Source organism: Hyla sarda, chromosome 1 (assembly GCF_029499605.1).
Source record: "Hyla sarda isolate aHylSar1 chromosome 1, aHylSar1.hap1, whole genome shotgun sequence".
Taxonomy (NCBI): domain Eukaryota; kingdom Metazoa; phylum Chordata; class Amphibia; order Anura; family Hylidae; genus Hyla; species Hyla sarda.
The window spans coordinates 432977588-432993974 of NC_079189.1; the positions used below are offsets into that span (position 1 = coordinate 432977588).

Consider the following 16387-nt stretch of genomic DNA (forward strand, 5'->3'; position numbering starts at 1 on the left):
CTAAGTGTGAAGCTTGACAAACTATGTCATGCAAAGCAGCTCTCTAGCACCACCTTTTGGAGGTAGCAAAGATTTAAAGGGAACCTGTCAGATTTTTACCTTGTATAACCATTGAGAACAGGTTATATAGGGTAAAATCATCTTGCCTACCAGGTTCCGTTGTCTTCAGGGCCAGTAATAAAACAATTTTAATTTTTATAAAAACTCTTAACGTTGTCCTATGCTAATCAGGTCTAAGTAGTTCCCAGGGCTTTCTTCCTCAGGTAGTCACTGTGCTCAGGGCTGTATTCATGCCTACTCAAGCATTATTGACACCCGAGTAGGAATGAGTAGAACCTGGAGAACAGTGACTACCTGAGGAAGAACGCTCCTGCGACTACTTCGACCTGATAAGCATATGGTGCAGGACAACTCAAACTCATTTTTTCCACTGCCAGCCCTCAAGACAACAGAACATTGTAAGCAAGTTGATTTTATAATATATACCTACTGGGGACTTTAATTTGGTCAAGCCAGAAAACTTCCCCAGATAATCACCCATCTTTCAGAGTTGTCCCATTATCAGTACAGATCAGAGAGCTGGCTGCAGAGAGGCCCAACGAGAGAGCCTCTATGGGTATCCTGAACTCTTACCTTTTCAGTCTAATAAGTGTCACATTAACTACTCAATGACAGGTACGGCTTCAGAATTAGGCATGAAAAGGGAGTATGCCTTCTCAGTGCATCCTCCATGGAGTTTAATACACAATAGTGTCCAAACATATCCTGCTGGTATACCTTTCAGCTTGTAACAGCGTAGCCTGTTGCAGTAAATCATACAGAAGCATTATACCTGTGTAGATTTAATTTTCATAAACACAAGCATATGGGTGACATGCTACTGTATATGTAGGCATTCATTAGGACAAATACTTCTGATGTACACTGCAAACACCATGTAAATAGAACTTTAGCATGTAGTGCAGACTTGAAAGCCGACCTCCATCAAAGAATGAAGAGAATTGTCAGACACTACATTAGACACTCCAATACACACTCCATTAGCATTATGCAGATTTAATTGAAAGAAAAGACATGTACAAATTAAAGGGAGAGCTCAGACTTCGTAAGTGGCAAAACAGACTTTGCTTTCTCATCTGTACAGCTAGTCAAACAAAAACTATTCTAAATGTGAGTATATACACAAACAAAAACCTTTATACAAGTCTGTACACAAAGTTCATTGCTTGCCAGAGATCTCCATAATCCCTCAGCAAACTGCCAAGTTGGAAGAAAAAAAATAAAGTGCCCCTTCCCAAAAAAAAAAAAAAAAAAAAAAAAAAAAAAAGGCTTCATGGGCTAATGAGATGAACCCTCCCCTTTAACAGACAGTCTGCATGAATATTGAGCAGCTAGGAGGGGGAAGCAAACCACTAAACAAGGTTTATTAGGTAGGCCTCCAAATAAGACAGACCATCTTCTGCCCAGAATGGATCAGACTGTAGACATGAACCACCAAGCCTGTTCTACTTCATTGTCTGTATTCAAGTTCATCCACACTGATCACTTTAGCAGGCATAGAAGGGAGCGGCTGCTGCAAGACATCAGATCCAAACCACTTTGCCAGTCCCACAGGGGAAGAGCTCCTTGGAGTACGCTGATCTCCCATATGCAGATTAGAGCGATTATGCAAACCTTGTGAAGGAGCATGTATGCCAGAAAAATTTGGAGCACCAGACCCTGGAGAACACAAGATAAAGTTTAGCTTACAATTGTCTTTATTTACTTAAAACAAAAAAAAAAAATGTAAACTTTATGTAACTTCAGTTGAGGTCACCATGGGGGTTTGTATTTTTGTGCAACATATTTTTGGGATGTTTCCTATAAGCAATTGATCTCAAGACAGGAGTTCAGGTCTGGAAGGAATTCCAATTTACTCAAAGCACCAGGAAGAGAAAATGGGAGCTGTGGAGGACTGGGGGTAGTTCAGCATTTAGTGTGGGGGGAACCTGTCACATAGCTTAACCCTCTATAATCAGTAGTGACAAGTAATATGTGTCCTACCATGCTGGCACTTCTGCAAACGTGGGGAAAAACTTTTATTAAAAAGGTCACAAGTCGTATGTAAAAGATATAAGTAGTCAAATGGGTGTGCTGTTTGCTGAACTATTCACTGCACCCCATGCTGTAATCTCACCTATACAGGTGGGCTGTCAACTACAACTGGATAAGAGTGATGAGCCTGTGTAGGAGTGAATACAACCTGGGTACAGTGACTAGTCCGCTTCTCGGCCTTTTGGCTAAGATCAAGTGAAGTATCTGTTCTTATCAGTTTCATGCCGGTGGCCAGACACGCCGGAGTGGGGCTGAAGGGGATGGGTGCTGCATGGAGGGGGCAGGTGTATTGGGGCATTCCGGGGCTGGTGCCACAACACCAGCTCATCAGCTGCCCTGATGTGACCCGTTTCTTCGGGGCTTGCCATGAGGTTGGGGGCGGGGGGGGGGGGGGGGGGGGGGAGGTGTAGAGCCGAGGTACTTTTGTGCCTCGGGGAGTGGTGACCCTGAGGTGCTGACACTCACCGGGTGTTATAGCTCACTGAGTGAACGCGCTGCACCATATACTCTTCACCTTTGGCACTCGCCCTTGGTACTGATGAGTATTATAGGCAATGATCTGGTTCGATCTGCTTGATCTCAGACCAGAGCAAAAAGGCCCCAGGAGACTGCTGGAAGCAGGTAAGGGGATCTCCGGACAACATTTAAGATGATTGGGGCAATCCGATCATCTATTTAAAACATGCGCATTGCTGCAGAATGCCATGATCTGTATTGATCACGGCATCTGAGGGGTTAATGGACAACATCAGCACGATCGCTGATGTGCGCCACTACCGGTTGCGGATAGCAGCCGGGACCAGCAGTGCATGACGCGAGCACCGCTCCGATGCCCAGTCCTGTACAGCAGTGTTCCCCAACCCCCGGGCCGCGGACCGGTACGTGGATCAAACGGTACCAGGCCGCCCGAAGAACTTTAAATAATTTTACTGTGGCGGCTGAGGCGCAGAGCATTGCACCCTCCCGAGCCCACCCATTGTGCGACAATAGCGAATGAAAATTCGCTATTGTTACACTCATCCTCCTCTTGTCCAATCAGGGAGCGGGTCCTCCCGCTTCCTGATTGGCCGAAAGGCAAACCTAAGTGCCTGAAGTGCAGCTCTAAGTGCCTGAAGAATTCACACAGGTCCGCTCACGCTGTTACTGTACTTACATCTACCTGCAGCAGTCTAACGAGACTTCCTTGTGGGGATGCTCGCGATTCGTGACGTCATCGCATACGCAGCTCATGACATCGGGACGCTGACGTCCCGTGCGGCGCCTGTGATGACATCACCTATCGCGCGCATCCCCGCAAGGAAGTCTTGTTATCGACTGCTGCAGGTAGATGTAAGTACAGTAACCGTGTGAGCGGACCTGTGTGAATTCTGAGTGAGTGAGATAAACTTGCCTAATATGAGGACCTGCCCGATCACCAGGGGCAAAACTATATTCTTAGGGGGCATAATTGTTTAAATACCGGGGGTCATATCTGAGGGCCTGTAAACCTATTGGGAAACCCTACCTGATCATCAGGTAGGGCTCCCCAGTAGGAAGACATGCCCCCAGATAGATATGACCCCCATCAGTGATGGGGATCATATTTATCTGGGGGCCTGTCTTCATATGGGGGAACCCTACCTGATGGGGGTCATATCTATCTGGGGTTTTGTCCGCCTACTGGGGGGAGCCCACCCTTTCTATCAACTGGGGGCACATATCTATCTGGGACATTTACTATGGGAACCCTAGCTGATCAAGGGACATCCCTTCCTGAAGTGGGGGGCTACAAACTTAATATGGGAACTTACTATTTAGGGGCCCTATCTAGCTAATGAGGTGACATGTTTATTTAACAAAGGAGACCTACTTAATTAACAACCGGGCCATGGAAAAGTTATCAAACGTTTACCGGTCCGCGGCGATAAAAAGGTTGGGGAGCACTGATTTACAGGATGTAAATGTACATCCTGGTGCATGAAGTACCTCCGCACCAGGACATACATTTACATCCGTGGTCGTTAAGGGGTTAAATGGCATTTTCCATTGTCGCCATACTTCCAGGCAACCTATCAGGTCTTGCTATAGGCGGTGAGTTACAGTGGAATGTTGGCTGTAGGACCCATAAACATTTACATACCATTAAGGGGAGGGAATAATTTATAAACTGCTTGTATTACAGTGTATAAGATACTAAAATTGTCCACAAAAGATTTTAAGGCAGTAGTCAGCGCTGCATTAATGCAGCAAGTCCAGCCTGTAAGTATTGGGGTATTGTCAGCACACTGAAGGCTGTGGCCAACTAGCAAGTAACCAAAAGCCACTAGCTGCACCTGGACAAACCATTTAAAGGGTAGGGTCACACATGCCATATTTTGCTGCATGTTTTTCCCACCCATGAAAGGGGTATTCCGGCCAAATACATCTTATCCCCTATTAAAAGGATGAGAGATAAGCTATCTGATCGCCCACATTCTATGCAGGGCTGCTTCTCCAGTCTCAGAAATGGTGTTTCTGAGACTGGAGATGTGACGTCATGCCACCTCCTAGTGATGTCATACCACGCCCCCTCAATTTATGTCTGCAGGAGGGGACGTGATGGCCAAGAGCCCCTGCACTTGAGCCTGGTCCCCTTACTGGGGTATTGGCTGTACCCCCTGACAGCCTGTATACAAGGTAGGGATGGCACATAAGCCTGGTTGTCCCCTATTGGGAGTATTTTGTCCCCTATTGGGCATGTCTGCATCAGCCATTGGGAGTGTTCCCTATTCAGAGGGTGAAATTACATTAAAGTCTATGGGACTCTGCTGGGGAATAAAAAAATAAATAAAAAATAACTTGTCTATTGGGAGGTGTCCCCTATTACAGGATCAAATAGCAAAAGCCAGGGTCACTAGTATGAAGTCAGCATTGAACTTCAGAACAAATATAGATAAACATACCTGACCGCTGCATCATTGCAAGTTGAAGAGGGTTTGCTGGTCGTTGATTAAGAAGTGGATGCCCAGTCTGTGCTAGTGGGTAGAATGGTTGACCAAGGACAGATGGTGATAGAGCATGCAGGTCAATACCAGGGGGCAGGAGTCCTTAGCAATGGAGGAAAACAGAACATTGTAAGGCCCCATTAAACACTCCAGAATTTACTGCCAAATTCCGCTTGGAAAATTAGTTGCAGCAGACACCTTGTTTTCAATGGTATTCTGCTGCACTGTGAATAAGACAGAATATCCATACTGGAAACGTCTGGTGAGGAAATTCAACTTCCATCCTCCACAGAAAGAATTAACAAGTCTATTTCTGCAGAACCCACCTGGAAATACACTGCTGTCTATAGAGACAGCGCATTTCCAAGTGGTCCTAGCATCTACTGCACACAGAACCTCTGCACAAATTCTGCTGTGTGAATGGGGCCTTAGTGTCACAATAGTGAAAGAAATGCACTGGACAACAAACCCAAAAAGGTTATGGATACCAAGTTGCTGAAGAATGATCATCTAGAGCTAAGGAATTACATGTGCAGCTTGCTGGGTTTTTACCATTTACACCTACTGTTTAAAACTACAGAAGACATAGCAAGTTTCTAGAAAGGTAAAGGATAAGAACCTGTAGCACTTTGTGCAAAACTGCATGGTGATGTATACTGACCTGCCTGTAGGAGAGAGAGATGCTGTGGAGGTACACCCTGTGCCAACATCTTCTGAACCAAACCAGGATGTAACTGGTGGGATGGCCGGACTGGCACAACAGGTACATGGTGGAGTGGGCGTAAAAAGGAAGCTCCGGGAACTGGAGAAGCCATAGTTGGTGTTTGCCTCCCAGAAGATTTCGGTCGGTATTCTTGATCTTTGGTGTAGCGACTCTGGTGGGGTAGTGGTGGAGTACACCCAGAGCGTTGAGATGCTGGAAATCTGTTTCCTAGAACTGGAGAAGTGCCTTGTACAGCATTGTCAGGTATATGACTAGATAAGGCCCCATCTGTCACCAAGCAGCAAGAACAAGGAAAAACATTTTATACAGAAAGGGGTAACAAAAAATTAAAATATAATAAACTTGTGGCAGCTGCAGAAACATTAAACACCGAACAGTATACCACTATTCCTACATCCTAAAAACATAGCACCTTTTTCACAACACTATTGCTCCTTATGTGCACCACCTCTGCACAAGTATATATCTGAATGCACCGTCTCCCCCAACATGCATTGCTGGTATCTACTTCAGGCTGTCTTTGTCCAAGTGTAATTTCGAATGCTAAAGAGCAAGTCTCCACACTTCGTGCTGTTCCTATTGTGCTCCCCAAATGCTGAGCCCATATTAGTTCCCAATTCCAATCATCTGCCATTTCACAGCAGGCCTAGTGCTGCAACTGAGCATGTGCGACCAGGAAGCTGAACTACAGGTCATAATCAATTGGCAACCACCTATAAACACCACCACATTTTGGCCTAGTAAGTGATTTTGCGGGAAACTACTGAAGTTTTTTTTCAGTTTTTTAGCATATAGAGTATTTTTACCTTAAAACTTTGCATCATATACTTTTGAACAGATTCAAATACCTATTCAATATATTTATTACCTTCCTGCAGCCGCCTTCCATCTTCTTTGCCCAGGGCATTCTGCTTTCCAGAAGAGGTCTCGTCTTTGATCTTCTCCTTACTTTCGTACATTTTACGGATTACTGAGGTAGGTGTGAAAGATGGAGAAAGCTAAAAAAGAAACATGAAAATGTATGACTTCAAGAAAAAAATATATATATATTTAACACTAGGTCAAGTATATACATATTTAATACATTAATATCTAAATTTATAGACGGTAGACTGGTTGATCACCACAGAGGAAGGTGCATGTGAGAAATGCAATGCTCATTGTAAATTTGAGACAGTTGGACAACCCATACCTTGCACTATCCTATTTGGTGCAATTGAAATTGAATACTAGGCACATCTTACAAAGAAATTACATGACTAGTACACCTTTGTAATAGCCAACCAATGACATTCCAGATGTTCTTGAGGGGAGACAAGTCTAGATATGCTGCAGGCCATGGTGTTTAGGCTGCTCAAAGTAGCACGTGGCCTGGTAGGCATTAATTTACGACTGTATGTTGTCGTACCCAGAATGCTGGGGGAGGGGGGGGGGCGCTTGTCTGGCTACTGTACATTATGCCCCATCCTAATCCTGTAATTAGAACTGATCCTTCGTGGAGGCTCCTTTATGGTTTTGCCCAAGTGGTCACTGGACCAATATCTGGCTATCAAGATACATGATTCATTGCTGAAGATGATTCCACTACAGCATTTATTGCAGTCTTCTTCTGCACCATAATAACCTTGGACTACAAGCCAGGTGTTTTAGTGACCTTATGACACTACTCTAAGGTTATGCAAGCTCCTGATTGTTTGTGCAGACACTGACACTTAATATGCGATGCCCAATTTCACTTGCAGTATGCTCCATTCTTCAAGTCAATCTGTGCTGTGGTTCGCTTCTGTGCACCTCCAAGTCATTTCAGTCCGCTGTTTGTCTCCCAAACACTGGGACATGCAACACTGAACAGTTATAACATCTTGGCCTAAGTGTGTAGTGATCTGCCAGAGACATAAACCAAGGTCTCAGTTCAAGGATTCTGTCCCTTAGAGTTTGCGACAAGTGGTGAAAACTGGTAACTTGGCGAACAAGGAGGCATTTCACAATCATACTGTAATGCCTGGGTCCGATTTCTGGACATCTCATGTGGCTTAAGATTTTTTGCTTTCAATTTGGATTTATTCCATTGAAGGCCCATTCCACATGCCACAGATTGACTTTAGTTGCAGATCTTAGCAACTTCTGCTACCTATTTGCATAACCATATACCTTTTCCTACTTTGTGTTGCAATTTCAGTGCTTAGGAATGGATATTATAAAATCTTGCTCTCAGTCTGGCTACTAGACATAATAAACTGACACTTGTTCTGTAAAGATCACTTTCCAGCAGTGTCCTCCTTATCACAGGCTGGAATAAAGTGAAAGGGGTCACCAGTGTAAAGAAAACACCATTCACAATAGCCACTGTTTGGAATATTAACTTACTGGTAATAGAAATGGCAGGGTTTTTCTTTTGACACACATGTAAGTTTTCAGTGAGGGTGTTATTAATTAAAATTTCCACTCTGCTTACCATGCTGGTAACAGGGGCACCTGGGCCTGGTGATACAGATGACCCTCGCATGTTGCTCACTGGAGATTTATTCATCCTCTGCGGCTGCCTAAGCATAGAAAAGTAAAAAATACATATATATAAAAAAGTAAAAAAAACAAAACAAAAACAAATTTACCAAGGCAACTATAGCTTTAATGCTTGCTGTTATTTGGAGGTCTTTTTTACACCGACCTGTTACGAAATCCATCTCTGCCTTTATCCAACTGCATTTTGCCATACACTGATGGGTAGTAACCTGCAGCTGGGAATGCAAGATCATGGGGTATCAAGCCTTCTAACACAGCTTGCTGCATCTCCAGTGGACTAACCTTTAAACAGCAAGAACATTTTTTTTACTTGTTGGGAAAAAAAAGGTTTACTTATATTAGGGTATATTCACACAACAAAAGGTCCATGTGGAATTCCACACCAGAGTTCCACTGATTCTCAATGGGATTCTGCTGCTCTGTTCACACGGCAGAATTCATGATTCCAGCATTCGCAAAAACATTGAACTTGTTCTGCCAGCGCTCCGCTGTCTGTGGAACGTCCACACTGAAATTTTCTGCGCAGACATTCCACCGTGTAAACACAGCCTTAGACAACAGTTCTTGTGGACTGATAGTTAGGCAAGTGACTACTTACATTGACTTGTACGTACACCTACAACTCTGAGAACAATTTCACACTACTGTAATAAACCTATGATACTTGCGGATCTACTGATCACCATCATGGACATTTCATAAAGATCACTACTTTACTAAAGAAACTTCTGCACAGTATCTTGATTTATATATGTAGGATGACCATGTACTTTACCATATTTATATCTGAAGAAAAAAAAAAACACACAATTCCGCAGGTATGTATAATCGGGAAATAAGTTTCTGGAGGGTCCTGTCACATATAATAGAACTTTCGTTATACTATTTACACAAGCTTTCAACTAACGATCTTTTGTAAGCCAGCGTGGGGCACTACACACCATCATGTAAATGGCACCCTGTGTATGACTTATCTGTGTCCAACTATAATACTAAGCAGCTCCCCTTTCATGAATTGTTAGCGTGTGAGTGGTTGTTCACTCTTTTGCACCTATGCGACCTCCCCTTATATAGCATTGTGGCTGATCTGCATCATAATGCGAACAGGTGCCTAACCTGCCCTTGTACTAGTAAGTGTGAGCTTTTTCTGTAATTTTTTTAACAAGATTTTTGCTTTTAGCCAGTATTCCGGTTTACATTTAGTGGCAAAAAAAACTAAATAAAAAATTTAAAAAAAACACACACACACACACACACACACACACACACACACACACACACACACTACACTAACTGCCAGTTCACACACAGATATCCCAAGTGCAGCGTCAATATCAATGGGTGCTATAACCACTCAGACCTCCACCATCCCCATTGAATGCAATGCAACCTGCGGGAAAACCTAACAAAACAATGAACATAAATTTTTTCAGTGGAAACAAGTTCTGCAGAAGAAATGCAGCTACAGTGTTTATAAAGTGTGAATTGCACAACAGAATCCCATTGACAGCGATGGGAAGCTGCTGCAAGATTCTGCTCAGGAATTTGAGCGGAAATTCCTTGTGGAATGAACTGGCACTTACAGTGCATGCAGGCTTATTCCTTTAGATCAGCATTTCACAACCAGTGTGCCTCTAGCTGTTACAAAACTACAACTCCCATTATGCCTTGACAGCCAAAGGATGTTCGGTCATGCTTGGAGTTGTAGTTTTGCTAAAGCTGGAAGCACACTAGTTAGGAAACATTTATACAAAATGTTATATAGTAACATGTAATCTGACAAGCTAAGATTAATCACAAAAAGAAACATTGTACTTACCAAGTAATTACCCTATGCGATCAGCAAAAACTATTAACAGGAACCACAAGAAGAAAATCTAATGAAAACAACAAAACTACCTGCGCCATAACAGGGCTGTCTGCTTTCGGCACTCCAGTGGGAAATTGGTCTCCTAGAAGTTGCTGATGACTGGATGAAAAACCTGTACAAGGAAAGGCCACAAAAATTTTTATATATTATATTCATATATAAATAAATAATCTAGCAAGGGTATTTTTTTTGCTACGTGCACAGGTTTGGCATTTGCACTCCCGGCAAACATTAAACATACCCTACAGTCCACCCATGCACCTAGTATATACCAGAAGTGTCCTGGCTCATACAGTGCCAGCATTCCCTTTACATTGCATTGTGCTTTTGTACACAGAGGGGAAGGGGGGAAACAAAACAAAAAAAAAAAAAAAAAAAAAAAAAAAAAAAACACTAAAAAACTTGATTAAGTTAGTCTAGTAACTGGCCTTCAAAAATTTAAATTAGTTGTTTCATAAAAATCTGCAGGATAGCTTCTCTTCATTGCTGTAGATCACATGGTGGTACTGACACTAATCAGCCTGTTCTACCTCATTCCAGAGACCTCCATAATTAAGACCCTGAGATAGGAATCAGTCATTAGTCACCCACACACACAAAAAAAAAAACCTTGTGTTACAGGCTGGTAATGCTTGCGACACTGAGAATGATATTTACCTGTAGCCAATCCGTGATCCTTGGTGCATGCCAACATCACGGCTGCAGCTTCCTCATTCAGCCCAGTTGTGAGCAGGCTTGAGGAAAAAGCAGCTGTGATGTCCGCATGCTCCTGGAGCATCATCCATGCACCAAGCCTACCCAATAAGGAAGATATCAGACAAATGGAATGACAGAACGGGGATAGGCAAGTATAAATTATTACTGTCAGGCACACCAGCTTGTACCAACAGTGTCAGATCAAGAATCGGGACCCAAGTAGCACCTTGAAATGGTGGTGGGTCATACTCTATGGGAGTGTCAGAAAGAAGAGTACAGAGCTTAGTTAGGCGATCTCCCCGGCATAGAGAATAAATGTTGGAGCACGCCTTTAGGCTAGATAAGGAGATTATTTTTGTACTCACTGTAAAATCTCTCGTAGCATTCATTGGGGGACACCTAACTGATGGGTATATGCTCTTGCCACTAGGAAAAAAAATAAATAAATAAAAAGTCGGCTCATCCCTGAGAAGATATACCCGCCCACCTGCAGTGAGGTAATCAGTTTTGTCACAAAGCAGTAGGAGAAGCCAACAAAGAAATACGTCCGAAGGACCTTAGAAAGTAATCTAGAACAACCCAAGAACCGGAGGAAAAAAAAAAAAGTCTGGAAAAAAGAAATGGGTGGGTGCGGTGTCCCCCAATGAATGCTACGAGAGAGATTTTACAGTGCGAGTACAAAAAAAAAAATAAATAAATAAAAAAAAATAAAAAAAAAAACTCGCGTGTCCACAAGGCCTGCCGACAAGCCCCCCAGGTGGAGACACACTAGGCCCAGAAATGGAACTCCCGGAAGATCTCCCATCCAAGAACATGGACTAGGACGCCAAGGGAAGGAGCCGTCCTCTGTACAGACATAAGACACCCAGGTCATATAGAGACAAGAAATCATAGTGGGTGAAAAAAAATTAAATAAAAAAAACAAAAAAAAACACACAACTGGTCTGGTGCATGAGAACAAAGACCTGAACTGCCGCAGACCCAAAAAACCCCATCCCAGGGGCCTGCCATGAGCACCCAGAAGGTGAAAATAGCTGTGCTGGTGTAAAGCGAATAACCCTAACGCCCTCCAACTTGGGAGGACATGGACCCCGAAGGAAGACAGGAGCTGCAAACACCCTGAAAAAGGGGGGCATCCCGGATACACCGATCAGTAACCTGGAGACAGAGTCTCCTCGAAGACGAACCCCTGAAGAGGAAGGAAAACAGATGTCCACGAAAACTCTCCGGGCAACAAACTTCCATGAAGAAGTGAAGGAGTGCAAAACAGAAAGACTGCCTCGACTAATGGGATCACAGGAGGAGTTGTGGCCAGATCACTACCCAAGACCTGAACCATCACCAAGGAATCAGAAGAACCGCCTGAAAAGGCAGCACTCCACAGCATCCTAGGACAGAGTCCAAACCAAGGAGACCAAGCAGTCATAGATCCAAGGGGTCCGAGCAGACCAGAGCACTGAAGAAAACATCCTGCCAGACCGGGAACGGAGGGAGAAACAAATGAGAACCAACTTGGGACTCCCAGGGTCTGTAGGTTCACCCTAGAAGACTTCGCTGTCAAGGTAGTACAACTGCCACAGACAAAAGGGAAGGAAGGACACACCCTTCAAAAAGGAGATTGCATGAACTCCTCCAACAGGAGAGAGCCAAGCTGCGTGAGCAGCAGTAGATAACCAAAACAGAAAGGAGAAAGAGCCAGGCTATGAGTGGACAGTAAGCACAATAGCCTAAACGGGAAAAGGCTCTGTTGAATGCTCTCAGCAAATAAAAAAATAAAAAAAACACAAAGGCCCTGCCAGATACTGCACCTATAGAGTGGGAACAGTGAGATGGGGGGAAAAACAAGGGTGGTCGAGATGAAAACTTAAGCACAGACCCATGCCAAGCATGCTGATCTCCATACCCTCTGGAAATTGTAAATGCACCGGGCGCACTAGGAGCAGGGAAGTTCTGTCCCACAGCCACAGGAAAATTATTGGGTGAACGGAGCCCCCAGGCCCCAGTGGCAACCATCGCTGCCTGGAGGAGCCACCCATGTTCTAAGAGGGATTGGAATCCTGTACACTGGAGCTGGGCAAAAAAAAAAACAAGATGCGTTGAGAGCCAGTCCAGACAGTAACGAGTAGGTGCCTAAGCCAACCCGGACAGAAACCCCAGAGAAAAAAAAATAAAAAATAAAAAACACACACGGAATCATAGGGAGGGGCTGAACTGAGTGCCACCCCAGGCCTCATGACAGAAGAGAAGTGCTCAACCGCCGCAGAACAGCAGAACCAAAGTCACAGGAAGCCCTGAGGCTCAACAAAAGGAAAGGTGGGCTCTACACCTACAGAGTGGTCCTAGCATATGTAGGAACACAGACATTGGTACCTCACAGAAAAAGGAGAACAGCGATGCTGCCGTTGCTGAGAAAAAAAAAACCTGGGACCTGCAGAAAAGAAGCCCACACTATCTCCTAATGGTGCCAGACACCAAGGCTGCAGATGCATCTCAGGAGATGAAGGCGTGTGGAGCCAGGAGAAATCCAGACAGTGTGTGGATTACAGGGAGAAAGGGTCCCAAGAACCCACAGGTACACACTGCGGAACTGCACTTGGAAAGAGAGACACCGGACTGCAGCTGCGTATCGGCAGACCCAGGGGAGGTAACCAGGTGGATTAGAACACCATGCAGCTCCTGTCTGGCTAAGTGGCAAAGGGACCGTTGCCACACCAGGTCCCGCATACAGAAAACACAGTGGAGTGAGATACCAGCCTGTAGACAGAGCAGCAGGCATGCAGAGAGGGACCTGGCCAAGAAGGAAACCCTGTAAACCTAGTATGTGGTGCATCATGGAGAGACTACCGTCAACAGGGTGGAAGGAGTATGGTAGTTGACCCAACGGAGTAGTAAGCCATGCGGAAAAACAGTCTGGCCGGCAGGTACAGGATTCCTGAGCACCCAGGGTCACTCCAGTCAACCTTCCACAGAAGGCGGGGTACTAGAGTGCATCAATCTCGTATACCTGTAGGGACTCTATTCCAGAACCTTCACTCAACAGTGAGGTACGGGAAACCTGGCTATGTCACCCCCAGGTGGTTGGCGAAAAAGGAACAGGCAGACAGGTGATAACTGTGCCCTTTTGCCATAGGTGGGAGAGCGGGAAGGCAGGGAAACCCACCCCATGGTAGATAGAGGGAGGCAGAGGAGCCGTGGAATGCATCCGACATCCCGTGTAGTGTCCGTGGGACACGCTGGGCAGTTCTACATATACCGCCACACAGCAGTGGAGTACGGAACTCCAGCCACAAAAACCATCAGTCGTGCGACGTGATAGGCGGCAAATGAAAACATGCAGACAACTGTCTGGTTTCCAGAATGGATCCATAGTGGACCGCGAGACACTCCGTCGGGCACCACACACAGCAGTGAGGTACTGGAACTCAAGCAGCAGACAAAAAAAGCCTTGAGATGTGTGACAGGCAGTGTGGTAAACCATGCAGACCGCTGTCCGGCCTACTGGTATGGAGCCATAATGGACAGAGTCCTTCCGTCGAGCACCTCACACAGTAGCGAGGTACCAGAAGTCCAGACGCAGATACACCAGCAATGTGATGTATGGTAGGTGGTGTAGGAAACCATGCAGACCACTATCTGGCTTACCGGTATGAGTCCATAGACTACAACGATTCATTCGGTCGGCACCTCGCACAGCAGCGAGGTACCAAAACTTCAGCTGCAGATACATCAGCCATGTGTCATATGACAGGCAGTGTAGGCAACCATGCAGACCACCGTCTGGCTTACTGGTATAAGGTCCAATCCATGCCAGCAGGAATATTCCTATGGACACCTGCACTGGAAGGGAGCTTGGGGCGCAGTGAGCCCTGCAAAGTGCTGCCTGCAGAACCTATATCTCTGCAGGCAGACAAAAGGCCCCTGGAGCAGCGCCAGCTCCTAGCAGCGTGCTATAGAAGCACCGGCCACAGCCTCGGGAGCAAGAACGGAGTGCCTGCAGCGGTGAAAGAGAGCAGAGCTAGCGGCACAGTGCGAGGTGTAAACCTCACTGGACCCTGCCCCCAGCCACGTGAGAGGAGGAGCTGCCTGGCCTCCCGATGGGAAGGGGTTAACTGTGCATTCATTAATGTCCCGTGCCCCATAACCGCATATTTTGAAAACAAATAGAGTGTAAAGAACTTAACTAAACAGCCCTTACTACAAAAAAATAAATAATAATAATAATAATAATAATAATAATAATAAAACCTGTGTCCCAGACCTGTGTCTTCCCTCCTAGCTGACACTAGTTAAAACTGAATACCTCACTGCAGGTGGGCAGGTATATCCTGCCAGGGAGGAGCTTACTTTCCCCCCCCCCTAGTGTAAGCGCCTCCTAGTGGCAAGAGCATATACCCATCAGTAAAGGTGTCCCCCAATGAAGAGTGACAAGAAAGCTTCTGTCCTGTTCCTAGAACCAATCTATGACTTTAACACCCTTGTGCATTATACGTTGGTCATAGTGTAATCAGCTATCATGAAGAGATTACCTTGTTCAGCTATAAAGCTTAATGAGGTACTCAAGCACTTTGGGTCACAACCTCCTGTGATCAGTTACCCCCCACCACCTCATGCACAATGAGACCCGGGGCCTCAGTCAATTTTTTCACTGCTCAATTTCTGCCCTTTGACAATGACTGGTAGTCATTGCTGCTTAGGAACAAGTGTGCCGTTTTGCTGCCTGTGCACCAGGTATCTTTTAGAACAATTCTTCATATTCTTCTGACATGTTGGTAAGTGGTTTACACCCACAAAGGTGCCGTTCAAATCACACTATTTGTGGTATATTATTGACAACATTCCCCCAGAAAAAAACCCAAAAAAGTTAGGGTTTTTGAAGTCCTGGCCCTGGCTAGTCTACCACTGTTGATCAGGCCTCATTCCAAGCCACTCATAACACTGAATGAGGACTGAAAACATGCTGCCCATTTTATGCTGCACTCCAGGGTCAAGTGTCTAATATCTAAACAGGAAAGGTACCTCAGAAGACAGTGTATAAGCACACTGTAGCCTACTTATTTTAGTTTTTTTTTTTTTTTCAATAGGTGTCAAAGAGCAATTAAGGTGACTTATGCCTACACAGTGGCTTCTGTAAGTATACTTTGAAAGCCTTTATTAGTTTTCAAATGTTGAAACTATATTTAGACTATACAATGCTATTCAATGGCCTTATTCCACTTTATCAGTATATGTTAGGAACTTATATCTGGAATAAACTCAGTTGATACTGTCAACAAAAGTGGATATCTGGTTTTGTCACAATTAGAGATGAGCGAAGTTAATGATTCGATACTAACTTCTCTGCTCGGCATTTGCTGACTTTAGCCTGCATAAATTAGTTCAGCTTTCAGGTGCTCCGGTGGGCTGGAAAAGGTGGATACAGTCCTAGGAGAGAGAGTCTCCAGCCCACCGGAGCACCTGAAAGCTGAACTAATTTATGCAGGCTAAAGTCCGCAACTGTCGACTAGCATAAGAAATTTT

General features: G+C 44.8%; 1 protein-coding gene and 1 non-coding gene across 8 annotated transcripts in view; one reads left to right on the forward strand and one right to left on the reverse strand.

The window, feature by feature from the left end:
* Nucleotides 1–871: 871 nt before the first annotated feature.
* EIF4ENIF1 (eukaryotic translation initiation factor 4E nuclear import factor 1) overlaps nucleotides 872–16387 on the reverse strand; it is a 41359-nt gene continuing 25843 nt past the window's right edge. For 5 of the 7 annotated variants that reach the window (XM_056530393.1, XM_056530410.1, XM_056530415.1 and 2 more), the window contains exons 13-19: nucleotides 10204–10286; nucleotides 8450–8586; nucleotides 8237–8324; nucleotides 6650–6779; nucleotides 5719–6048; nucleotides 5016–5159; nucleotides 873–1719 (exon numbers count right to left, since the gene is read on the reverse strand). In XM_056530393.1, the coding sequence (XP_056386368.1) occupies nucleotides 1511–1719; nucleotides 5016–5159; nucleotides 5719–6048; nucleotides 6650–6779; nucleotides 8237–8324; nucleotides 8450–8586; nucleotides 10204–10286 (1121 nt within the window). In that variant the 3' untranslated portion in view covers nucleotides 873–1510. Of the gene's footprint in view, nucleotides 1720–5015; nucleotides 5160–5718; nucleotides 6049–6649; nucleotides 6780–8236; nucleotides 8325–8449; nucleotides 8587–10203; nucleotides 10287–16387 lie in introns of all 7 variants that reach the window. The other 2 variants (XM_056530432.1, XM_056530443.1) reach the window with 2 other exon arrangements.
* On the forward strand, nucleotides 2260–2445 carry LOC130344402 (U2 spliceosomal RNA). Its single transcript, XR_008883348.1, has one exon. It is a non-coding gene; the product is annotated as a U2 spliceosomal RNA (small nuclear RNA).